Source organism: Cnephaeus nilssonii (assembly GCF_951640355.1).
Source record: "Cnephaeus nilssonii genome assembly, chromosome: X".
Classification (NCBI taxonomy): Eukaryota; Metazoa; Chordata; class Mammalia; order Chiroptera; family Vespertilionidae; genus Cnephaeus; species Cnephaeus nilssonii.
Genome location: NC_137071.1, coordinates 124,837,496 through 124,864,540, shown reverse-complemented (window position 1 = coordinate 124,864,540; position 27,045 = coordinate 124,837,496). Strand labels below are relative to the sequence as shown.

The window sequence follows — 27,045 nt, the reverse complement described above, 5'->3', positions numbered from 1 at the left end:
GCTGCTGCAGTGGCCTCAGCCAGGTATCAAACAGCTTCCCACGCCTTCCCCTCGCGCATGCGCGCAGAAAAGCTCTGCGCCCTAGAACATCCATTTATTCAGTGATTCATCTTTTAATTTAACTTGCGTCAAACCTTTCTTCGGGCCTAGTGTGAGCTGAGCGGGGGCGGAATGAGCCAGAGGAATCCATTTTTCTCACTCGCATGTAGTAGAAAAAACAGTTGGATAATGCAGGGGTGCTCTCTCGTCTTAGGGAGGGGGTGCAGGGTCCCTGGAGCTGGGTCTGGGAGAGAAGGCAAGAAAAGATGGCTCAGGTCGAGGAGTTTGCAAAGCAAAGAGAAATTACTATGTAGCTGTGTGATTGGGGGCGGGAGGAGTCGTGAGTTGGGAGTCTGAAAGGCAGGGAGATGTTTTAAATTTTGGATACAGTAATTTTATTTCAGGAGACACCGGAAATAACGCCCAGATTCTTTCTGGATCAAAATGACAACTAATGTAACAATCAGGGTCAGTGTTCTGCAAGATACCTCCAGAACTTTCCATCCAACGCCCTTATTTTGCTGGGAGGATTCAGATTTGTGTTTTAGAGAATGCCCTCTGCTGGCTGCCAGCAGAATGGATTGGAGGAAGGGAGAGCAGTGAACAAAGCTGTAACTCAAGTTGAGAGGTGTGATGGGGTGGTTTTTAATTTTTTTAATTTATTTTAGAAATCTTAGATTTACAGAATTATTGCTAAGGTAATACAGAGAGTTCCCATATACCCTACAGCCAGTTTCTGCTAGTGTTAACATCTCACATTGGTATGGTACATCTGTCACAATTAATAAACCAGTGTTAATACTATATTGTTAACTGAAGTCCATACTTTAGTCATATTTAATTAGTTTTTACCTAATTTCCTTTGTCTGTTCCAGGATGCCACCTTACATTTAGTCATCATGTCCCTGTAGGCTCCTATTGGCTGTGACAGTTTCTCAGACTTTCCTTGTTTTTAATGACCTGGGGTCATCAACATTTGAGGAGTACTGGTCAGGTATTTTGTATAATTTTCTCAATTAGGATTTGTCTGATGTTTTCTTCATGATTAGAGTGGGGTTGTGGGGTTGGGGAAGGAAGACCACAGAAATACAGTCCTGTTCTCATTGCGTCATATCAAGGGTACGTGCTATCAATATGCCTTATTACTGTCCATGTTAACCTTGCTGTCATGGCTGAGGTAGTGTATGTCAGGTTTCTCTGCTGTAAAATTACTCCTCCTCTCCACACTGCTTTGGAAGGAAGCCACTAAGTGTAGCTCATGCTTAGGGAGTGGAGGGTTATGCTCCATAACCTCGAGGGCCAAGTGTTTGCATAAACTAATTGGCATTGTCCCACACTAGAAACGTGTCTGTTCTATGAGAGTTTTTAAGATGCTGGAACTGACTGGCTTTATTTTTTCCATTTTATTTATTTATTTAGAGTGTCAGCCTATTTTTTTTATTGATTTTTTACAGAGAGGAAGGGAGAGGAATAGAGAGCCAGAAACATCAATGAGAGAGAAACATCGATCAGCCACCCCCTGCACACCCCCCACTGGGGATGTGCCTGCAACCAAGATACATGCCCTTGACCGGAATCGAACCTGGGACCCTTCAGTCCGCAGGCCGACGCTCCATCCACCGAGCCAAACCGGTTTCAGCTATTTTTTCCATTTTAAACAAGAAGTTTATTTAAACAACAAAATGCTGGCCATGAAGGAGGAACTATCTAGGATTCATTTCTTTCAGAGTAATTTACCTCTACTTAAAGACAGATTGCCCTACATGTAACAACTATGTATAAGAAAGTTATAAAAGCTGTCCTTGAGTTTACAGTGATAAATGAAAAACATTAAAATTCTCCAATGGAACGAGGTATGCAAGGACTTTTGTGTTGTTTTTGTTGTTGTTAAACAGAAGTAAAATAACTTACTTGAGTAGGAGATAAGAACTGAATGAGCTTCCACTAAAGAAAGGGGGTATTTTCACAGAACCAGTCTTTCCCCCCATCTCATCTCCATTTGATGTCAATCAAAACATACCACTGGCCATTTAGTTTAAAACATGCAAGTGCTTGTGCACATACATCAGTTCCTTTATGTACAATAAAGGAGCAGGGAAGGGGAAAATGAAAGAACAGAGAAAACTGTACTGTAATAGTCAGGATGCACTGGATCCAAATTGCAGTTTTCTAACTGAGAATGTCTTCTTGGTCTGGAGCAGTGGTCGGCAAACTCATTAGTCAACAGAGCCAAATATCAAAAGTACAACGATTAAAATTTCTTTGGAGAGCCAAATGTTTTAAACTTAAACTTTTTCTAACGCCACTTCTTCAAAATAGACTCGCCCAGGCCGAGGTATTGTGTGGAAGAGCCACATTCAAGGGGCCAAAGAGCCGCATGTGGCTCGCGAGCCGCAGTTTGCCGACCACGGGTCTGGAGGAACAGAGTTCTGGAGTACAATAGCAGGTTCTCTTTTTAGCAGACACCTCCTGTCTGCTGCTGGAACACATCAATTGTATCCTCATCCTCCATTTCCAGCTGTGTAGGTATGTCTGTTTCATTGATTGGCTGCCTGTCAAATCGGAATCTGATCTGCCTCATTGACAAACCCTGGCGTTCACAATAGGCTTTCATTAGTTTACTAAGTGTGTATGTCTCTTAGTCTAAACCACAGAGCCATCCTACCCCACCACCTTCAAATTAATATGATCATTGTTCTCAGTCTTTTTAAAAAAAATATATTTTATTGATTTACAGAGAGGAAGGGAGAGGGAGAGAGAGTTAGAAACACTGATGAGAAACACCAATCAGCTGCCTCCTGCACACCCCCTACTGGGGATGTGCCCGCAACCAAGGTACATGCCCTTGACCGGAATCGAACCTGGGACCCTTGAGTCCAAAGGCCGACGCTCTATCCACTGAGCCAAACCGGTCAGGGCTGTTCTCAGTCTTGACTCCTTCCTTGGGCTTTTTGTCAGTCATGGTGAGCACTGGAGTCTTCTCAGCTGCAGCTTCACAAAAGAGGTACCAGGTCCGCACCAAAGGAGCACACAAGCAGCACCAGGACTGGCAGAAGCTAACAGGCTTTAGATATGGGAAAAGAAGGCTTGAGAGCTGAAATCGGTTTGGCTCAGTGGATAGAGCGTCGGCCTGCGGACTGAAGGGTCCCAGGTTCGATTCCGGTCAAGGGCATGTACCTTGGTTGCGGGCACATACCCGGTGAGGGGTTTGCAGGAAGCAGCTGATCAATGTTTCTCTCTCATCAATGTTTCTAACTCTCTGTCCCTCTCCCTTCCTCTCTGTAAAAAATCAATAAAATATATTTTTTTTAAAAAGAAGGATTGAGAGAAGTCAGGGATCACCACCAGGTTGCTGTGGAACCTTTGGCAAGGCCCCTTCCTCTCTGGGCCTCTTCTGTGAAATGGTTGGAACACCTGATCTGGAACATACTCCGTGATTCTGATAAATATTTTGGGGCCGAAACCGGTTTGGCTCAGTGGATGGGGCGTCGGCCTGCGGACTGAGGGGTCCCAGGTTCGATTCCGGTCAAGGGCATGTACCTTGGTTGCGGGCACATCCCCGGTAGGGGGTGTGCAGGAGGCAGCTGGTCGATGTTTCTCTCTCATGGATGTTTCTAGCTCTCTATCCCTCTCCCTTCCTCTCTGTAAAAAAAAAAAAATATTTTGGGGCCGAAACCGGTTTGGCTCAGTGGATAGAGCGTCGGCCTGCGGACTGAAAGGTCCCAGGTTCGATTCCGGTCAAGGGCATGTACCTTGGTTGCGGGCACATCCCCAGTAGGGAGTGTGCAGGAGGCAGCTGATCAATGTTTCTCTCTCATCGATGTTTCTAACTCTCTATCCCTCTCCCTTCCTCTCTGTAAAAAAAAAAAAATATTTTGGGGAGAGCATGGGGTCTTGGATGCCTCTAGTTCTGACCTGGGACCGCACTGTCAGCAGTGGGGAAGGGAAACTCTGACCCAGAAAAGGGAACATCTTGCCTCAGGGCCAGAGCTGAGAGTGTAGGATTCTGAGTCGAGACAAAGACTATATTTTAGAGTTGGATGTGGCCTTAAAGACCTTCTAGAACAGTCCATTCCTTTTGTGCACAGGGAAGAGACAACTGCGTGCAATATCTGCAGCCAGTCCCAATGAGCAGGTGGTGAAGTGCAGGGGAGGAGAAAGCAGCAGGGGCAAAGGCCTGGAGTGGGCCAGGAAGAGGTCAGCCTGGCAAGAAGATCCCAGCCAGTCTGAGTGACAGACGGCCTGGGTACCCTTGCCTCAATCTGCTCTGCCTCACATGGCTCCCTCACCCTCTGTAGAGGGCCTCCGTTTTCCCATCTGCAAGCTTAGGCATCAGCCCAGGAGAAGCAACCTGCCTAAGTTCTCAAGATGGAATCCAGCCCCAGAGTAGACCTCTGAAGCCTGGCCTTCGTCATACACTTCTCTGATTCCTCTCTGTCTTCCTAATGGAATCCATAGGCCCTCATTTAGGAATTTGAGGCTCTGCTTCACCCACCCTGTCAGAGAGGGCCTCTGGCTTGAGAGGCACTATTAGGAGCCAAGTATGGGATTCTAATGTAGTTAGCCAGGGTGCTCATGCCCTGGCCTGAGGCATGGGAGGAGAGGATGTTCTTTGCCTAGAGCCGTGGTCAGCAAACTGTGGCTCGCGAGCCACATGCGGCTCTTTGGCCCCTTGAGTGTGGCTCTTCCACAAAATACCACGGCCTGGGCGAGTCTATTTTGAAGAAGTGGCGTTAGAAGAAGTTTAAGTTTAAAAAATTTGGCTCTCCAAAGAAATTTCAATCGTTGTACTGTTGATATTTGGCTCTGTTGACTAATGAGTTTGCCGACCACTGGTAGAGTGACATCTTGTTGTTCCTTGAGCCCTCACTCCTTGGTGTATGGTATGGCTTCAGGTCCTGCCCAATCTCGGCCTCCAAAATGAATGGACTGTTCTAGAAGGTCTTTAAGGCCACATCCAACTCCAAAGTATGGTCTTTGCTAAAGACCAGAGAATACAGGCCCCATTTGCTGGGACCCTAAACAGAAACCAGGAGGAGAAGGAGGAGTTGTGGACCCAGTGTACTCCAGGGCCTGTTCCCATGCTAAAGCTAATTGTCTTTGTGTCCTTCACAGCTCACTTCATTCCTCTGCAGTAGAGGGCCCTGCTCCTGGGTGTGAAGTCCCCAGAATCTCCTGGGGCCAGACCTTTAAAATGCCACTCACTGCCCTAACTGGTTTGGCTCAGTGGATAGAGCGTCGGCCTGCGGACTGAAGGGTCCCAGGTTCAATTCCGGTCAAGGGCATGTACCCTGGTTGCGGGCACATCCCCAGTAGGGGGTGTGCAGGAGGCAGCTAGTCGATGTTTCTCTCTCATAGATGTTTCTGGTTCTCTATCCCTCTCCCTTCCTCTCGGTAAGAAATCAATAAAATATTTTTTTAAATGCCACTCACTGCTATGAACCAAAGATTGGCAAAATTTAACCAAAATAGATTCAGGAATATCCCTCCTTCTTAGGTCATCAAAAAGGCCAGCACTGGCTCCCTCATTTGGGTGTGTGCAGGATGGTTAGGAAGGAATCCTATTATTCATCCAGTAAACATTTATTGAGCACCTATTATATGCCTGATACTAAAATGGATGATAGAGATATAACAAGGAGACATGACAGACTGAGTCTTTGTTCTCCTGGAGCCGAGAGTTTAAAACAAGGTTTTTTTGTGGTTTGTTTGTTGGTTGGTTTTGTGTCCTTTACTGTAATTTTTTACTTTTATTTAAAATTTTCTTTTACTTTTTCAATTACATTTGACATACAATATTATATTAGTTTCAGATGTATAACCTAGTGATTGGACTAAGTGAGCACCCCAATAAATCTTTTTTTTAAGATTTTAAAATAGATTTTTAGAGAAAGAGGAAGTGAGAGGGAGATAGAGAAACTTCAATGTGACAGGGAAACATTAATCAGCTGCCTCCTTCATGCCCCCTACCAGGGACCAAACCCACAATTGGGCATGTGCCCTGATCAGAATCAAACCAGCAACCTTTTGGTGCACGGGATGACACCCAATCAACCAACTGAGCCACACCGACCAGGGCAACCCCAATATATCTTGTATCCATCTGACACCATATATAGTTAATTACAATATTGTTGACTACATTTTTTATGCCCCCCTCCCATCTTTCAAAAACCCAGTCCTCCACCCCCACCCCCGCAACCACCAGTCTCTCTGTGTAAGACAAGTATTCTTAACTCTTTTTATGCCATGGATCGGTTTGATGGTCTGGTGAAGCCTACAGAACTTACCTCATAAAATAGTATCTTTTTTTTTAATATATATTTTATTGATTTTTTACAGAGAGGAAAGGAGAGGGATAGAAAGCTAGAAACATCGATGAGAGAGAAACATCGACCAGCTGCCTCCTGCACATCCCCTACCGGGGGATGTGCCCGCAACCAAGGTACATGCCCTTGACCGGAATCGAACCTGGGACCTTTCAGTCCGCAGACCGACGCTCTATCCATCGAGCCAAACCGGTTTCGGCTAAAATAGTATCTTTTAATGCATAAAATAAAATACCTTTGGTTACAAAAGAAACTGATTATATTGAAATATAGTTATTAAAACATGGAAAAAGCAAATATGTGCTATAGTAATATATGGGCTCCTCATTAATTCACTAAATCATAAGATCCATTGGAGGGTCTAATGACAATCATGATTTTAAAATAGAAATTACGTGATATTTCAAAAGATCTGCGACATCATTTTGAACTGCAACATCTATAATGTGATATGGAAAGCTCTGTGATTTCTGTTGGTGACAGTCACAAGTAATACTACTGTGGCTAATTACATTCTTTGCTGAAAAAAAAAAAGCTAAATTTCAACAAGAGGAGAGTGAAAAATAAAGATGTAATTTTTTTCCCCATACAAATTCATAGGCCACTCCAAACTCTGTCCCCAGACTCAATTGGAGGCCTGTGAACCCAAATTAAGAACCTTCCTGTCTTTCCTTCCTTCTTAAACAGCTATCATTTTGGGTCTTACTGCTGTGTAACATCATGCCAACCAGTTTGCCTCTCTGGGCCATAGTTCCCTCAGTCTGAAACTATGGGAAAAGCAAGAATTGGGACAGGAGACCTTAACTATTAATGTTCTGGGCGATTACTTTATATTCTCTCATTTAATCCTCACAATGATAGTGTCAGTTGAGATTTTGACTTATTTATTTTTATTTTTTTAATATATTTTATTGATTTTTTTTTTTTTTTACAGAGAGGAAGGGAGAGGAATAAAGAGTTAGAAACATCGATGACAGAGAAACATCGATCAGCTGCCTCCTTCACACCCCCCACTGGGGATGTGCCTGCAACCAAGGTACGTGCCCTTGACCGGAATTGAACCTGGGACCCTTGAGTCCGCAGGCCGACACTCTAGCCACTGAGCCAAACTGGTCAGGGCTACTTATTTATTTTTAAATAATTCTTTATTATTGAAAGTATTCCATATGCCCCCTTTTTGCCCCCACTGACGCCCTCCAGCCAGCTCCCCACACCCAGGCCCTCACCACTCGATTTTCTGTGTCCATAGGCCATGCATATATACATACAAGGTTCAGGTGAGATTTTTAAAGAATATATTTTATTGATTTTTTACAGAGAGGAAGGGAGAGGGAGAGAGAGTTTAGAAATATCGATGAGTGAGAAACATCAATCAGCTGCCTCCTGCACACCCCCTACTGGGGATGTGCCCGCAACCAAGGTACATGCCCTTGGCTGGGATGGAACCTGGGACCCTTCAGTCCGAAGGCCAATGCTCTATCCACTGAGCCAAACCGGTCAGGGCCAGGTGAGATTTTCTTAAAAATTTAAATTCTTTATTGTTGAAAGTATTACACATGTTTCCTTTTTCCCCTTTGACCTCTCCCGGCAGCTCCTACCCCCAGCCCTCACCCTCCTACTGTCTGTGTCCATTGGTTACGCTCACAAGCATGCATACAAGTCCTTTGGTTGATCTCTTACTCCCCCTGCCGTTCAGGCGAGATTTTTAAACTGTCTTCCCATTTCACAGATGAACTGAGGCTCCTAGTGAGGTTGTCACTTGACCAATGTCCCAGTAAGTAGCAGGGGCTGATGGGTAACTGGCCACACCCTCATAACCCCTTCGTCCTCCACGGATGAAATTAGGAGCTACACTCATTTTGAGGGAGAGAAACCTAACTCGGAAATCCCTGCAATGAGGGTAGAGCTATAGGAAATTCGGGGCAGTGTCGTGTCTCTTAACGGGGCAGTGGTTTATACAAAAGGACTTACAGAGTAAGATGTCAAGAAGCAGGATCACCAGGCTGGTGTGGCTCAGTGATTGAGCATCGACCTATGAACCAAGAGGTCACAGTTAGATTCCCAGTAGGGGACATGCAGGTGGCAGCTGATCAATGATTCTCTCTCATCATTGATGTTTCTCTCTCTCTCTCTCTCTCTCTCTCTCTCTCTCTCTCTCTCTCTCTCTCTCTCTCTCTCTCTCCCTCCCTCTCTGAAATCAATAAAAAATATTTTTTAAAAACAAGTCAGGATCTCTGATCTTTGGGTGACTCGCACCAGGCCCCACTTTGGGCTTAGAGTCTGAGTGTTTCCAGCTTGGCTCATCAGCCAATCAAAGACCCCCGAAGGGGCGGAGTTTTCTTCCTCCTGGATCCGGGCCTGGGGGGGAGGGGTTAAAAAAAAGTGTTTCCATCTCCAGCCAATCCCAGGGCCGACAGGAGGGCGCTCCTCCAATGGGAGCCCGAGGCTGTAGGTAGCGGTGGAGCTAGCGATCCTGCTCGTGCTTCAGCCTGCGGGAGGGACACCTCCTGGGTATTCTCGAGATCCAGCTCTCGGTTCCTGGAATCTGCTCACGCGTGGCGTGTACGGCGGAGGGTGTCCGGTGAGAGGCTATAACGACCGGGGTGGGAGGGGGGGCGTGGGGGAAAGAGGCCGGGCGGGAGCGCGTGAGGGGTGGGGCCTGGGTGAGCTTTTACCTGGGCGGCCTCTCAACCCTAGGTCAGCGGGTTGCGGAGGATCCCGCAGGTAGCAAAGGGAGGGCGAGGGCCCCTGCGACCCCAGACTGCGACTAGGTGAGTACCCTGTGTAGCCCACTGCCTGTGCCCGCCTTCCCGCGGCCCTCCCCCCCCCCAATCTCTTGGAAAACCGTTCTGTGCGGGTCTGCAGCTCACATGACCGTCTGCGTGCGTGTCTGTAAGTCTCCTCTCTTTCTGCCCCGCCTTTCCCTCTCGCAGTCTGTCTCTATCTCCACCTTTCTGTCTGTCTCTATCTTCTGTTTCTCTCCCTCTCTAAACAACATACTGAACAACCCAGACCTAGAAGGCTGAATTCTGTTAAAGCTAGCCATGAGACCTTGAGCCATCTACTTCACGGATGTGGGCCTCAGTTTTCCTCATCTGTCAAATGGAAGTCTAATAATCTCCACCCGAGACAATACATGTGCATCACTTTGCCCAATACCCAGCCCCTAGAAAATATTCAATAAATGACGGTCGTGATTGAGAAGAATATTCTCTCTCTTGGTCTTTGGCTTTGTTTACTCCCTGTCTGTCTCTGACCCTACCCTCATTGGTTCTTTTTTTCTGTTATTGTGTTTCCTCTTTCTACCTGTCTCTTTTCCATCCTTGAATAGGTTAAAGGTGCATTGTTTATAGCAATGAGGTTGGCCTAAGAGCAACTGTGAACTTAGCTGAGGGCTCTAGACCAGTGGTCGGCAAACTGCGGCTCACGAGCCACATGCGGCTCTTGGGCCCCTTGGGTGTGGCTCTTCCACAAAATACCACGGCCTGGGCGAGTCTATTTTGAAGAAGTGGCGTTAGAAGGAGTTTAAGTGTAAAAAATTTGGCTCTCAAAAGAAATTTCAATCGTTGTACTGTTGATATTTGGCTCTGTTGACTAATGAGTTTGCCGACCACTGGCCTAGACTGTTCTGGGGGGGGGGGGGTGTGGGGAGAGCCTGGACTTGGGCCGCTTCTGGCTTCATGGAAGAGAGATCCATCCTCTTTGTTCCCCAGCCTCCTGTGTTAATCAGGGAGAGATCCCCAGGGTGAGGAGCAACTTAAATGAAAAAAGTGGATCAGGCCCTTTATTCTATATTGTGTTAGTCAACACAAGAAGACCAAGCGTCTCCTAGTTACATCCCCATACAGCTCTTCTGCCCCCTCCCTGAAATCCCTTGACCAGGCCTTCTGGACCTCACCTTCAAGCATCAGCAAAATCCCCTCCATTCTCACCCTGGCTTCTGAATAGTCTTAGTTTTCTTTCCATCCCTTAGAGACTCTCATGCCTGTTGGACCCAACACTCCATTTTTACAGTGTATGTTTTGAAATGCCCCCTCACTATTCTGAAATGAAGTGCATAGATAATAGAATCTATCTACACACATCATTCCCCCAAGCCAATATAATGTCCTAACTAATATCAGTGAGAAGTAAAGGAAGAGCAATTTATGATAAAACAATATGTATTGTAGTATGTAAAGCCGGGGATGTAATTCTATTAGGGAGTCATAATGAGATGGTCTTGCATTTAATGATGCTTAAACCTGGGAATGTGACAGCTACATGGGTGTTGATTGGTGACTCGGAAACCGCAGGTAGAATGATGCAATTTTCCTAGATGATGAGCAATTCTTCATAAAGTTCTAAACAAAACAGTGCAATCTTCCCTCAATTTATGTAGTTGTAGAATTTCTGGAACAGTCAGTATATATATATTAGAATCCATGATGTGGCCTTCATAACCTCCCTGGGCTTATATCCCTACCACTCTCCCCACTTGCTCTCTCTGTGCCACCCATCCTTGCCTCCTTTACGCTACTTGAACATATTAGGCACACTTCCACCTCAGGGGTTTGTACTGGGCCATCACCTGTACCTAGATTGCTTTTTTTGCACAAGACTCATGCCCTCACTTCCTTCAGGCCTCTACTCAGATGTCACTTTTTAAAAAATATATATTTTATTGATTTTTTTTACAGAGAGGACGGGAAAGGGATAGAGAGTTAGAAACATCGATCAGCTGCCTCCTGCACACCCCCCTACTGGGGATGTGCCCACAACCAAGGTACATGCCCTTGACCAGAATCGAACCCAGGACCCTTCAGTCCGCAGGCCGACGCTCTATCCCCTGAGCCAAACCAGTCAGGGCAGATGTCACTTTCTTAATGAGGCCTACCCTGACCATCCTTTTTATTTTATATATATATTTTGATATATCTTTATTGATTTCAGAGAGGAAGGGAGAAGGGACAGAGAGATAGAAACATCAATGATGAAAGAGAATCATTGATTGGCTGCCTCCTGCATGCCCCCCACTGGGGATCGAGCCCGAAACCCAGGCATGTGTCCTTGACTGGAATCGAACCCGGGACCCTTCAGTGCGCAGGCCAATGCTCCATCCACTGAGCCAAACCAGCCAGTGCTATTTTATCATTTTAAAAAATATATATGCTTTTTTGATTTTAGAGAGAGAGAGAGGAAGGGAGAGAGAGATAGAAACATCAATGAGAGAGAAACATCGATCGGCTGCCACCTGTATGCCCCATACTGGGGATCAAGCCTGCAACCTGGGCATGTGCTCTGACAGGGAATCGAACCGAGACTTCTTCATTCATGGGTGGACGACACTCAACCCCTGAGCCACACCGGCCGGGCCTGACCATCCTTTTAAAAATTGCAGCTCTCCACTAGCACATACCCTGATCTGTTTTTCTCATAGTGTTCCTCACCCTCTTACAGAATATAAAATTCACATTTTTATTATGTCTGACTCTCCCACTCAATTGTAAACTCTAGAAGGGCAGACATTTGTGTGTGTGTGTGTGTGTGTGTGTGTGTGCGCGCGCACGCGCACGCATGCCCTGACGCATCCCTATTACCTTAAACAGTGCCTGGCACATAGTAGGCTCCCTCAGTAAATGTTGAATGACTAAGTAAATGAATGAATAACCAGGCTTTTTACCTACATGGTTGTCTGGTGAGATATTCTAAAGTTGTATGGAATGTGGTTCAATTCTTTGCTGTGTGGAGCTATCTTGTGCAGCTGAACATCCCTGGTCCATGCCCACTAAATGTCACCAGTGATCTCCAACTATCGTGACAATAAAAAATGCCCCCAAACACCCCTTGATTGTCCACCCCGCCCTACTGCTCCCCCAGCAGCTCCGAATATCCCTCTTACCAGGAGGCCAGGAGATGGGGGTAGGTGTCCTCACTCTAATTGCCCTTCCCAGACACTTTCTTTTCCTCCTCCTTAAACTACTTATTTTAAATCCTCACTTGACGATATTTTTTTCCATTGATTTTTAGAGAGAGTGGAAGGGGTGGTCTTATTGTTGAGTTGTAAGAATTCTTTTTTTTAAAATATTTTTTTATTGATTTCAGAGAGGAAGGGAAAGAAACCGGTTTGGCTCAGTGGATAGAGCCCTGTGGACTCAGGGGTCCCAGGTTCGATTCCGGTCAAGGGCACGTACATTGGTTGTGGGCACATCCCCAGTGGGAGGTGTGCAGGAGGCAGCTGATCAATGTTTCTCTCTCATCGATGTTTCTAGCTTTCTATCCCTCTCCCTTCCTCTCTATAAAAAATCAATGAAATATATTTTTTAAAAAGAGAGAGATAGAAGCATCAATGATTAGAGAGAACCACTGATCGGCTGCTTCCTACATGCCCCCCACACGCCCCCAACTGGGGGCCGAGCCCAAAACCAGGGCATGTGCCCTGACCGGGGATTGAACTGTGACCTCCTGGTTCATAGGTTGGTGCTCAACCACTGAGCCATTCCAGCCGGGCAAGTTGTAAGAATTCTTTATGTATTTTAGATACAAGTCCCTTATCGGATATATAAAATGCAAATCTTTTCTCTTTCTCTGGGTTGACTTTTCACCTTCTTGATGGAGTTCTTTGATGCATAAAAGTTTAAATTTTCAAGTCAAGTTTATGTATTTTTTCTTCCTTTTTTAATCCTTACCCGAGGACCTGATTAGAGAGAGGAAGGGAAAGAGAGGAACCTCAATATTAGAAACATCAATCAGTTGCCTTCCCTAAGCCCCCCAACTGGGGATCAAACCCGCAATGCCCTGACCAGGAATTGAACTGGCAACCTTTTGGTGCACAGGACGATGCTCAACCAACGGAGCCACTCCGGTCAGGCCATATCTATTTTTCTTTTGTCACTTGACTTTTTCATGTCATATCGAAGGAACCAGTCAATAACCCAAGGTCACAAAGATTTATTCCTGTGTTTTCTTCCAGGATTAATATGATTTTTAGCTCTTACATTTAGGTTGATGATGCATTTTGAGTTAATTTTTGTGTGTGGTGAGGTAGGGGTCCAAGTTTTATTCTTCTGCATGCGAATATCTAGTTGTCCCAGTACCTTTTGTTGAAAAGAGTATTTTATCCCCCATTGAATTGTCTTGGCAACCTTGTGAAAAATCAATTGACCATAAATAATAAATTTAAAGATTCATTTCTGGACTCTGAATTCTATTCTATTGATCTATGTCTGTCATTATGCCAGACTGCACTGTGTTGATTACTATAGTTGCATATAGTAAAACAGGAAATGGAATCTTCAACCTTTGTTCTTTTTCAAGATTGTTTTGGCTCTTCTAAGTCCCTTTCATTTCTATATGGATTTTAGGATCAGTTTGCCAAGTTTCTGCAGAAATCAGCTAGAATTTTTATAGGGATTGTGTTGAATCTATATATCAATTAGGAATTATTGCCATTTAACAATATTGTGTCTTCCTGTTCGTGAACATGAGAAGTCTTTCCCTTTAGATTGTCTTTAATTTCTTTTGGAAGTGTTTTGTTGTTTTCAGTATACAAGTTTTTCACTTTTGTTAAATTTATTCCTACGTGTTTTACTTTTGCTGCTATTATAAATAGGATTATTTTCTTAATTTCACTTGCTGATTACTCATTGCTAGTGTATAGAAATACAATTGATTTTTATTTATTGATCTTCTATTCTGCCACATTGCTGAACTTGTTTATTAGTTCAAATAGTTTTTTAGTGGATTCCTGAGGATTCATTTTATATTAGATCATGTGATCTACAAATATAGTTTTACTTTTTCTTTCCAATCTGGATACTTTTTTTAAAAAAAATTTTATTGATTGATTTTATTTTTTAAATATATTTTTGTTGATTTCAGAGAGGAAGGGAGAGGGAGAGAGAGATAGAAACATCAATGATGAGAGAGAATCATTGATTGGCTGCCCCCTGCACGCCCCACACTGGGGATTGAGCCCGCAACCCGGGGTGTGTGTCCTTGACCAGAATTGAACCTGGGACCCTTCAATCCCCAGGCCACCACTCTATCTACTGAGCCAAACCAGCTAGGGCTATTTATTGATTTTAAAGAGTGAGGAAGGGAGAGAGAGAAGGAAAGAGGGAAGGATGGGGGTGGGGGAGAGAGAGAGAAACATCGATTTGTTGTTACACTTATTTATGCATTCATTGGTTGATTCTTGCATGTGCCCTGACTGGGGATCGAACCTGCAACCTTGGCCTATCTGGATGACGCTATAACCAACTGAGCTACCTGGCCAGAATGTGGGTGGGCTTTGTTTGTTTGTTTGTTTGTTTTTTCTTGACTAATTGCCCTGCCTGGACTTCCCAGTACAGTGCTGACTGGAAGTAATGACAGCAAGTATCCTTATCTTGTTCCTGATCTTAGGGGTAAAGTATTGAGTCTTTCTGTATTAAGTATGATGTTAGCTGTGGGTTTTACCTTTTACCAAGTTGAAGAAGTTCCCTTCTACTTCTAGTTCTCTGAGTGCTTTTGCCATGAATGGGCTTTGTCAAATGCCTTTTCTGCATCTATAGAGATGATCGTGTGGAGTTTATGCTTTATTCTGTTAATATGGTGTTAATCATTTTGTAATCATTTTGATTACTTTTCAGATGATAAGCTAACCTTACATTTCTGAAATAGATCCTAATTCATCATGTTATATATTACTTTTTCTATGTTGCTCGACTTGGTTTGCTAGTATTTTCCTGAAGATTTTCACATCTACTGTATATTCATAAGGGATATTGGTCTGTAGTTTTCTTGTGATGTCTTTGGTTTAGGTGTTAGTGTAATACTGGCTGCATAGAATGAATTGGGAAGTGTTTTCTCTGTTTGTTTTTTTTGGCTGAGTTTGTGAAGGATTGATATTTGCCTTGTGTATGTCTTATGTCTTTTCTGTTCCGTGTTCTTTAATTCCTCTCTTCTTTTGTGTTAAGTAGATATTTTCTACTTTAACTTTTTAATTTCCTTATCAACTATATATTTTTTGAGTTACTTTCTTAGTGGTTGCTCTGGGGATTACAATTAACATCTTAATTTGAAACATTCTACTTTGGATTAATTCTAACTTACTTTCAATAGTGTGTAAGTAACTCCACACTATATTGCTCCAGTATACCTCTGTTTCCTCTCCCCTCCTTTGTAGTATTTTTATGCAAATTACTTCTTTATAGATTATAAGCCCATCACCAAATTTTATTATTATTGCTTTATGCAGTTATCTTTTACAACAGATAGGAAAATAAAGCGTTATAAAAATTATTTTTCATACCCATGTAGTTACCTTCAAGTTACCATTTAGTGTCCTCTAATTTCAGCCTAACGCTAGCAACAAATTCTTTTGGTTTTGTTTATCTTAAGTTCTCTTTCATGTTTGAAGGACAGTTTAGTTAGATGTGGAATTCTCCTTTGACAGTCTTTTTCTTTCAACATTTTGAAGATGCTGTGACACAGTCTTATGTCCGCTGGTTTCTGATGAGAAATCAGCTACTAATGTTATTGAGGATCCCTTATACGCAATAAGTCATTTTCCTGTTGCTGCATTTGAGATTTTCTTCTTGTCTTTGATTTTGACCAGTTTCATTATGTATCTAGGTATGGATCTCTTTGAGTTTATTCTACTTGAGGTTGTTGAATGTATAGATTAATATTTTACATCAAATTTGTGATGTTTTGGCTCCTTTGTCTTCCTCTTGTCCTTCTGAGACTCCTGTTATACTTATGTTGGTACACTGATGTAGTGTCACAGGTCTGTGAGGCTTTGTTTCTTTCTCTTCATTCTTTTTTCTTTCTGCTTTTCATAATGGATAATCTCTATTTACCTATCATCAACTTCACCCTTCTCTTCTGCCAGCTCATATCTGTTGTTGAACCCCTCAAAATGTACTTTCATTTCAGTTGTTATACTTTTCACTCCAGATTTTCTGTTTGATTCTTCTTTATGATTTTTATCTCTATTGATAGTCTCTATTTTATAAGACATTGTTCTCATACTTTAATTCTATATATATATGGTTTCCTTTAGTTCTTTGAAAATGTTTATAATAGCTAATTTAAAGTCTTTGTCTATTAAGTCCCAAATATTAGCCCCCTTGGGGACATGTTCTTTTGGCTGCTGTTTTCCCTGTATATGTAATATAATTTACTGTTTCTTTGCATGTCTCACAGTTGTTTTTTTTGTAAAAAACTGGTCATTTTAGATACTCTACTGTAACAACTCTGGTATCAGACTCTTCCACCCTCAAAGTTTGTTGTTGTTCTGGGTTGTACATGTGTGGTTGTTGTTATTGTTATTTTCCTTGTTGCCCTTTACTTGTGAATTCTGTATTCCCTGTATTACAGAATGGGGCAAGAGCAGGTCACAGTTCTTCATATGGAAAAGAATAATACACAAATAAACTTTTGCGTACTTAAAATTCTAAACCTACTTTTGCCCCACCCTGTATGTGGACCCTGAGTTCTCTGCCAACTTTTTTTAAGTTCTTGTTGTAATTACTTATTTTTTAATCTTGTCTGAGGATATATTTAGAGAAAGGAAGGAGGAGAGAGAGAAAAAAACATTGATGTCCTAGAATCTAGAGGAACATCAATCATTCGCCCCCCACACCTGCCCCCACTAGGGATTGAACCCACAACTCAGGTATGTGCCTTGACTGGGAGTCTTTCCAGATTTTTAAATGAGAAATTTGAAAACTGCTTGCATAAAGTGTTTATTTTATATTAGGTTTTATGCTTGAAATGGATACACCCAAATTCTGATCAAGACTTTTTAATGATGTGTTCTTTCAAATTTTCAGTAGTCACGATCAAGAAAAATTTATGTACAAGTAGCTGATAAAGTAATTAAAACCAATTTTTAAAGTCTTCAAAAATGTTTAACAACTGAAATGGTATCTGACAGCTTTTCTTTTTGTTTTATTGACAAATATATTGTTAAAATTTCTTGTGATAATGTGATTAGATTTCAAAACAATTGAACTCTTTCATATAAATTATTTCAAAATAATGATGAAGCTCTTATTTGCAGAACATCCATCATTGTTAGCCCCGCAGCTAGCTTGGACACCATTAAAAGGGCTCATCAGCTGCAAATGAATAAAAGTATCTGATATTCGTGAAGACAGAGTTTCAGGGCTTCTACCAGGAGCTACACTCTCTAGAAGCCCCTGCTTGGCCTTCCTGCACCCAACCCCACCCCAACTAGTCACAACTTGGCTGTGTATGGTGTTTCTTGGCAACTGGAACACAGATTCCTCCAGCAGCTCCACAGGTCCCTTGTCCTCAGTGAGCAGAAGACTACAGAAACTGTCTACTGAAGAGGCTGTCCATGTGATTGAGCTCCTCGGCTCTGCTTAACACACTTACCACAGAGCAGTAACTGAGTGCTGGATGTTACTCATTCATGCTCACCACCTGCAGGTACGGGAGAGGGATTTGTCAGACCACATTTCACTAAGGGTCACCCTCTAAGGATCTCCAGGAGGCTGCCCATAGAGAGAGACAGCCTGCCTAGGGTCTCCACTGCCTTAGGTTCTACATGGACACCTTTAGGGCTGAGGGAATCAGTATCTCTTTACTTACCTGTAATCTACATATCAACTAGAAAATTTTGCCTTCTGCTATTTGTTTGTTTATTAATTTATTTATTCATTTGTTCATTTATTTTTGGTAGAGAGTTTTAACTGCTGTTTCAATTCCTTTAATAGAGGACTATTCAGGATTTCTTTTTCTTCTTGAGTCAGTTTTGGTAAGTTAAAGTTTTCTAGGAATTGGTCTATTTTGTCTGCATTCTCAAATTTATTGGCATCAACTTCCCTTACTTTTGATTCTCTGCTGTATATAATCTGTAGTTATGTCTCCTTTTTCATTGCTGTTATTGGTTATTTGTGCCTTCTCACTTTTTTTCATGATCAATCTCTCCAGAGGTTTGTCTATTTTATTAGTCTTTTCAAAGAACCAACTTTTGGCTTTGTTGCTTCTCTCTATTATGTCTTTGTTTTCTATTTCTTTGATTTCTGCTCTTATCTTTTTTGATCTCCTTCCTTCCACATTTTTTGGATTTATTCTGTTGTTCTTTTTCTAATTTCTTATATTGGATACTGAGCTCATTAATCTTCAGCCTTCCTTGTTTTTTGATTTGTGCATTTAAGGATATAAATTGCCCTCTAAATACTGCTTTTCTATAAGTTCAGACATGTCCTATTTCATTATTGTTCGGTTCCGAGTACTTTAACATTTTCATCATGGTTACTTCTTTGACCTGTGAGTTGTACAGAAGTGTGTTTTCAAATTTCTCAATGTTTGGTGATTTTTAAATTTTATCTCTTTGTTATTGAAATCTATCTTAATTGCATTATGGTCAGAGGATGTTGTCTGTGTGATAACAATTCTGAAATTTATTGAGACTTGATTATGGCTTAGTACGTGATCAATATTTTTGAATGTTTCCTATGTGCTTTATAAGAATGTATGTTCTCTAATTGTTGATTACAGAGTTCTACATATGTCTATTATCAAGCTTGTTAGTTGTATTGTTCAAATTTTCTATATCTATACTGATTTTTTGGTGTCACTATATAGCAGTAATTGTAAGAGGTGTATTAATATTCAACTATGATGGTGGATTTGTCTATTTCTCCTTGCAGTTCTTTTTAAAAATTTTATATATTTTGAGAATATTAAATTAGGAATATTCAAATTAATAATTGTTATATATTCCTGATAAATATGTAATGACCCTCTCTATTCTTGATAATGCATTTTTCCTTAAAGTCTATTTTACCTTATATTAATATAACAACACAAGCTTTTCTTCTTGTTAGGATTTATGTGGCATATAATTTTCCAACCTTTTACTTTACAACATTTTCATGCTTTTAAGCTTTAATTATACCTCTTGAAAATGGCATACAGCTGGACCTTTTTTTTAAAAAGGTAATCTGATGATCTCTGTTTTTTAATGGGCAAGTTTAATCTGTTTACATTTACTGTGATATATCTGGGCTTGTTTCTACCATCATACTTTTAAAAAATATATATTGTGTTGATTTTTTACAGAGAAGAAGGGAGAGGGATAGAGGGTTAGAGACATCAATGAGAGAGAAACATCAATCAGCTGCCTCCTGCACACCCCCCACTGGGGATATGCCCGAAACCAAGGTACACGCCCTTGACCGGAATCAAACCTGGGACCCTTGAGTCCGCAGGCCGATGCTCTATCCACTGAGCCAAACCGGTTAGGGCACCATCATACTTTTTTATTTCTGTTTCCTACCAACATCTTTTCTATGCTTTATTTTTATTTATTTATTTTGCTTGCTTTTTTAGCTTTAAGATTTATAGTGTTTGCTTTCTTTTTTTTTTTTTTAGTGTTTGCTTTCTTATTCAATTTTTTCCTCCCTACTGTTTGGAGTTTACATTTTTTCTATTCTTTTTGTGGTTATCCTTGACATTTTACCACACATGTTTAATTTATAAGGTTTAAAGTTAAACAGTATTTTAGCCTCCCTCTTCAAGAACACAGGAACCTTCAACTGTAGGCATTTCTTTCTTGTGTTGAGTTTGTTCTTTTTTTCTAATCTCATAAATCCTACGTCATCAGTAGTATTATTTTATATGCATAGTGTTTGGATCTACATGCATACATTCTTGCATCTCAGACCATCATTCTTGGATCATTTTCCTTCATTATGAATACAGTGTTTAGATGCTCTTTTAGTACAGGTCTTTTGGTGTTAAATTTTCCCAGTCTTTGTTATATGTAAATGTAATTTTATCCTCATCTTAAAAGACAGTGTTATAGGTATTTAGAGGTCTGCTATCAGTCTAATTGCTGTTTTTGTAGGTGTTTTTGTTTTCTTATATTCTAGCTACCTTTAAGATTTTCTCTCTCTCTCTCTCTCCCTCTCTCTCTCTCCCTCTCCCTCTCCCTCTCCCTCTCCCCCCCTCTCTCTCTCTCCCTCTCTCTCTCTCTCTCAGAGGGATATGTACAGGGGGCTCTTCAGTGTCATTCTAAGATGTTTAGGCATGTATTGCTTTTTTATTTATTCTACTTTAGAAATGCACTTGCTTTATGCCTCTGGATTTATTTTTTTCATAATTTCTAGAAAATTCTCAGCCATTATTTCTTCAAATGTTGCTCTCTCCCATTATTTATATATTTTCTTTGTCAGAATCCAGTTACTAACATTTTTTACCTCTTCATTATATCTTCCATATCTCATAACATCTTTTTTTTAATGTTTTCTGTCTTCTTGTCTTCCTGCACTTCATTCTGGGCAGTTTCTCCAGATTTTTACCAATTAACTCTTCAGCTATGTCTGATCTGCTGTTTAATCTGTCCACTGAGTTTTTTGTTTCAACAGTTGCATTATTCATTTATATACGCTCCATACATTTCATGTTCTAATTCACTCCTAATAATCTTTGTTGCTTGCTCATCTTTGTGGTTGCATCTCCTATTTTTTTAAAAAGATTTTTGTTCAACCAATAATCACTGTTTGTATAAGTATGACATTGTAAATATTGTTCATATCTAAACCACACAGTATACTCTGATTATATATCCTTTGTTGTATATCTTTTTGTTTTCCTAGTAGTTGTCTGTTTTTTTTCTTTGCCTAGTGTTGTAATACCTATTACTAATTCTTATCTGAAATTCTTTTTAAAATCTCTATCAGATGATGTCCCTCCTCTGCTCAAAACTCTCCCATGGCTCCCAGCTCCTCAGAATAAAAGCCATAGCCCCCACCATGGCCCAAAAGTCTCTACACATTCTGGACCTCAGCCCCTCTATGACTTCAGTTCCTGTCATTCTCTCCATTACTCACTCTTCAGCCACACTGGCCTACTTGCTGTTACTCAAACTGACAAGTACCCTCCCTCTTCATTGGCTTTGTACTTGTTCTCACTGCCTGGAACATTCTTCTACCCAGATAATCTGATGACTTGCCCACCCACATCCAGTTTTCTCAAGTGTTACCTTCTTAGAGAAGAATTCCCTGACCAGCATATCTAAATTGGTCTCATTCACCAGCACTGTCTATCCCCTTATCTTACTTTTTGTCTTATGTTTTTCTACAAAACACCGATCACCACCTGAAATATCTCGTATTTATTTATTGTGATTAGTGTCTGTCTCTCCCCAATAGACTGTAAGCTCCACAAAGCAGGGCCTTTTGTTTTGTTCACTGTTGTATCCCCAGTGCCAAGAACAGTGCATAGTAATATTTAGTAGATGCTCAATAAATATTTGTGGAATAAACACATTCAAAGACATACCTATATGGCAGGGCTTGGGGAGGGATGGGAGTGTGGATAATACGGAATAAACAAGAAAAGGAGTAAGAAAAAATAAAGTGTATATTCCCTTGTCTTAGGTCACCCACTCCATGACATTCATCCTTTAGTATCTGCTCTTCGCTAAGGAGAAAACACCACCACCTGTCGTCTGTTAACCCGAGGACAGAATGCCCAGGTGAGCCTGCCTCACAGTACCTGTTCTTAGCTAACCTTGACCACGTGCTGCCAAAGCTCCTGCAAGCCCTCCCTCCAAGCACAGCAGCAGCCCAGCTCCAGAGCAGACAGGCATTCCACCCCACAGAAGTGATCTGCTGTCACCTACTCTTGGGGGGCAAAGGGGGTTATGGGGAGATTAGAAGAAGATAGATGGGCCCACTCCCTGTCAACCCATATTGTTACCAGACAACTCATTCTGGTCCACACAACAGCCCCACTGATGCACTGACTGAGGGGAGCCACGTGGTTAGTTCCCTGGACTCCCGCGTGACCTCACCCACTGACTTTGCCAGAAGGGGCTCTTGTAAACCCTTCTCGAAGCTGAAGCCAGACAGTGACTGAGGGGTTCTGTTCAGCTCCTCCTCTCCTGAGCAGCTTCACCTATAGGAGTAACTTCAGTAACCAGTGGGGCGTGTGCTTGCCACTCAGGTTTTCAAAACAAAACCATGTATTGTTTAGGGATACTTACACAGGAAGCAAAACTTTCAACAAAAGCCAAAAAAAGAGAGAGAGAACATCAAGGTCAGGATAATGGTTTCCTCTGGGGCAGGGGAAGAGGTATGTGAAGGGAAATAGGAGGGTTCAAAAATACTTTAACGTTCTAGTTCTTGGCATGGTTGGTAGGTAGATGGGCGTTTTATTATTCTTCCTTAAACTGTAAAAGTTTTAGAAACTGTTCAGTGCATTTAAAATTTTAACAGAAACACAGTCTTCAAACCAAATAATATGTACAACACATAGAATAAAAAATAATCTCCATAAACACACCAGAATACCTGCCTATGGAGGGAGAGGGTTGGAAATGGGAGTGGAGAATGAGAAAATGGGATGTACGAATAAATAAATAAATAACATATACATTCTACTTACCAAAGATAATGATGTGACCATGGAGTACAGTTTCCTCTACCTCCTGCACCAGAATATTGAATATGATAAAGAAGATGAACCTTATTAAATCTGATTGGTCCAAAATCAATCCGTACAAAACCAAATCACATGAATATTGCAAAGAGTATTATAATCAAGTAAATGGTTGCTACAGGAGGTTTTCCCAGGTGGAGGATTTTGATGGCCCCCTGAGTGGTCATTTCTCCAAAGTTTCATCTGTGTTCTCTGTCCAGCATTCCTGAAGGATTTCGAATGCAGCCCTTGGCTTATCAGCCCATTTCACAATAAAACTTGAAAACCGCCCTAACCGGTTTGGCTCAGTGGATAGAGCATTGGCCTGCGGACTGAAAGGTCCCAGGTTCGATTCCGGTCAAGGGCATGTACCTTGGTTGCGGGCACATCCCCAGTAGGGGGTGTGCAGGAGGCAGCTGATCGATGTTTCTCTCTCATCGATGTTTCTAACTCTCTCTCCCTCTCCCTTCCTCTCTGTAAAAAAATCAATAAAATATATTAAAAAAAAGAAAAAAGAAAAAGAAAAAAAAAACTTGAAAACCAATAGAGAGGTTCCCAAAGGGGAAGGGAGTCAGGGGAGGTCAAATATATGACCCCCTTTATCCTTGAAAAGGGTAAAGGGGCTCAAATATATGGTGACAGAAAAAGACTAAACTTTGGGTGATGAGCACACAGTGCAATATACAGATGATGTATTATAATATTGTACACTTGAAGCTAATATTGTCTTATAACCAATGTCACCCCAATAAATTTAATTTTTTAAAAAAGAGAAAGCAGGAGACTAAACTGGTATCCCTACAAGAGGAAAAGACCAAACCCTCATACCTCAAAAAGAAATACAGTCCCATGTTGGACTGTGTCTTGGAAATTGCCTCTATGGTTTAAAAAGAACGTGTATGCTTATCTCATGGACACGGACAATAGTTTATTGAAGGTCAAGGGAGGGAGGGTGGAAGTGGTCAAAGGAGGGGAAACACGTACAATGTCAATATTAAAAAAATGTTTTTAAAAAAGATTCACTTGTTCTTTTTAAAAAATTTAGTTTGTCTATAGTTATTACTACCTTTTCAGTCTGTATGTTGGGTCTTAAATTTTCTCTGTTTTTTTCTTGTTCACTCTTGTCAGAGGTCTGTCTCCCTTATTAGTCTTTTCAAAGACCAGCTTTGGTTTGGTCAGTTTTCCCTGTTGCTTTTCTTTATAATGGTGGTGGTATAATTTGGATCATAAAAATATTAAAGGATTAGAGTATCATCTGTGTATATCCCGGGGAAAAGAATAGCCATCCAAAAACTTAAAGTGTTCACCTGGATTTAAATGATTTTAAGAATGAAATAGAAATTCTGGCTAATGGGGAAAAAAACATAAATTATCTTTATCCTTTTACCACCACCTACTTGAGAGAGAGAGAAAAAAAGCATTTCTCTTTAATAGCCAGAATCAAGATTTTGAAGAGGTCATTAATGAAAAGTCCAGATAAAATCTTAAGCTAAAATGTACATTCACAGAAGATGCTCACATATGTCATTAAAATGTGAAAATAGTTTAGTTATACAAATTAAAGGTTTGCTAACTTTCCGTCACCCTCACAGTACCCCCATACTTCCTCCAAATCAGAGCCAGAGCCACTGCTAGGATCTACTTATCTCCTCTGAGATGTAGGTAGTTTTGCTCCAGCTCTGGGAGCCCAAGAACCAGGACTGAGAACATCTATATATATAAAAGCCTAAGTGACTGTTTGACTGTCCAACCCATAGCTATGACACACAATGACCACCAGGGGGCAGATGCTCAATGCAGGAGCTGCTGAGCTGTGGTGATTTGGCAGCTTCAGTTCTTGGGTGATGCACCCGGAAACAGAGAGGAGGGAGCTCGATTTTGGGGTGTGTTACCCGAGAACCACTCTCTTGCAATCGCGACCCCTCAAGGGGATGTCAGAGAGCCGGTTTTGGCCCGACCCCTGCAGGCCAGGCCAAGGGACCCCACTGGTGCAGCATCCGTGCACCGGGCCTCTAGTCCTATGTAATAACAGCCTAATATGCTAAGTGTCCAGTCGACTGGTCGGCTGTTCAATCAAAGTGTAATATGCTAATGATATGCTATGGCCGCTCAACTGCTCTCTATGACGTGCACTGACCACCAGGGGGCATATGCTCTGACCAGTAGGTGAGCTTGTTGCTGGGTCTGGCCAATCCAAACTGAACGAGATGATCTGGACACACCCTTGAGCCCTCCAGCAGTCCTTCCCCAGCTGGCCAACCTCCTACATCCCTCCCTGGCTCTGATCATGTACCGGTGGGGTCCTTTGACCTGGCCTGCGCCCTCTTGCAATCTGGGACCCCTTAGGGGATGTCTGAGAGCCGGTTTCAGCCTGATCCCGCAGGCCAGGCCAAGGGACCCCACTGGTGCATGATTTTGTGCACTGGGCCTCTAGTGAAGTAATAATAATGGCAGCTAATGTTTATTGAGAAGTTAATTTATTCCAGACACTAAATGTATAATCTCATTTAATTATCATAATAACCATCTGTGGTAAGTACTATTATTCTATTATCCTTCAATATAAAGATGAGGGAACTGAGACTATAAGAGATTAAGTAATTTGCCAAAAACCACAGAGTGGGCAATTGATGGAGGCAGGATTTGCACCCAGGCAGTTCAGCAGCCCCTGAGTAGGTAGCTCCTCCCCCCCGAGTACCCTCAATGTGCCCACTCCTTCTGAGTCCCTTTCTGCTCCCCTTGGAATCAGCTTTTCATCTGCAGTGGTAGGTTGTGTGGAGGCTACCAGGGTTGTCCCAGGCCAAACTACAGGTTGACCAGGTGACCACACCAGTCACACAGCAGGACAGCCCAGATGGTGATGCTGACTACAGTTGGGGAAAAGAGAGAGTAATGGAGGCATCAGCCCCTGGTCCAGCCTGACCCTAAGCCTAGTCGAGAGGAAAGGTCTAGCCTTTTACCTACCCTCCTGTCTGGAGCTGATTACAGGACAACACAGCAGATGCCATCGTCCAGGGGTCAGGGAGGTCCTTAGAAGAGAATTAGGCCCCCAAACCAGGTAAAGGGCAGGAAAGGGCTCAATCTCAACAGTGCACCCTGGCAGTAGTTGAGGGGATAGAATAGCCTGAGAGGAGACTGGCCCGAAGGCATCTTGAGTCCCTCTACAGCCAGCCTCAAGTCCCAACCCTCTGGACTAGTCAGTTCCTTCTGGTTAGACCAAGGCAGACTCTTGGCACTACCTCCAAGCCCCATCTAACTCTCTCCCACATTTTGTCATTATTAGCTCTTCAGACCACCCTTAACTCCTCCAAGTCCCTCCACTCTCCTGCAAAGTCCAAATCCAATCTCACTTCCTCCAGAAAAAACTTCTAGGGTCCATTTTAGGTTTCTTCATGTGATCATTTGACTAGTTGGTTGATTCCCTTTTTTCCCATTTGCCATTCTCAGGGGATCAAGCTAATATTAAAATATATAACCTTTGTATGTGTTATGGCAAAACATTTTGTTTGCATGTATTTGTAATGTATCTAAGGGTGTTGTATATTTTCTCTTTCCTACTTGTGTGACACAGCAATATGTGCTTTTAATTTTAAAAAATTTTTAAACCTTTTGTTTTGCAATGATTTCAGACTTATAAAAAGTTACAAAACTATTCCCTACCTGGTTTAGCTCAGTGGATAGAGAGAGCATCAGCCTGCAGACTGAAGGGTCCCGGGTTCAATTCCAGTCTGGGGCATATGCCTGGTGCAGGCTTGATCCCCAGCAGGGGGCATGCAGGAGGCAGCCGATCAATGATTCTCTCTCATCATTGATGTTTCTATCCCTTTCTCTCCCTCTCCCTTCCTCTCTGAAATCAATTATAAAAAAAGTTACAAAACTAATAAAGAATTCTCATATACCTGTCACCCAGCTTCCCCAAATGTTACTGTTGTACATAATCATAGTACAATTATCAGAACTAAGAAATTAACATTGATACAATACTATTAATTAATCTATTCAGATTTCACCAGATTTTCCACTAATGTCCTTTTTCTGTTCTAGAATTCCACGTTACAATTAGTTGTCATGTCTCCTTACTATCTTCTCATCTGTTACAGTTCCTCAGTCCTTCCGTCTTTCATGACCTTGATACTTTTGAAGAGGACTGGTCAGTTATTTTGTAGAATATCCCTCAATTGGGCTTTTCCGATGTTCTCTCATGTTTACATTTAGGCTATGCATATTGGGCAAGAAACCACAAAAGCAGTGCAAT

General features: G+C 41.9%; 1 protein-coding gene and 1 pseudogene across 4 annotated transcripts; one reads left to right on the top strand and one right to left on the bottom strand.

The window, feature by feature from the left end:
- Positions 1-2,494: 2,494 nt before the first annotated feature.
- On the bottom strand, positions 2,495-3,001 carry LOC307095453 (small ubiquitin-related modifier 3-like; annotated as a pseudogene). The gene is made up of 2 exons: positions 2,966-3,001; positions 2,495-2,736 (listed from the first exon to the last, which is right to left on the bottom strand). The product of its transcript is annotated as a small ubiquitin-related modifier 3-like (transcript).
- Positions 3,002-8,812: 5,811 nt separating this feature from the next.
- KANTR (KANTR integral membrane protein) lies at positions 8,813-23,858 on the top strand. Of its 3 annotated transcripts, none has more exons than XR_013813256.1 (4): positions 8,813-8,949; positions 9,066-9,139; positions 17,398-17,789; positions 21,749-23,858. XR_013813256.1 is itself a non-coding variant. In XM_079765891.1 (4 exons), exon 4 carries the CDS (start codon positions 18,223-18,225, stop codon positions 18,451-18,453), a length of 231 nt encoding a protein of 76 aa, XP_079622017.1. In that variant the 5' UTR covers positions 8,813-8,949; positions 9,066-9,139; positions 17,398-17,789; positions 18,077-18,222; the 3' UTR covers positions 18,454-20,358. The 3 variants fall into 3 exon arrangements, 1 of the variants encoding a protein (XP_079622017.1); XM_079765891.1 differs by lacking the exon at positions 21,749-23,858 and adding an exon at positions 18,077-20,358; XR_013813255.1 differs by lacking the exon at positions 17,398-17,789.
- Positions 23,859-27,045: the final 3,187 nt, after the last annotated feature.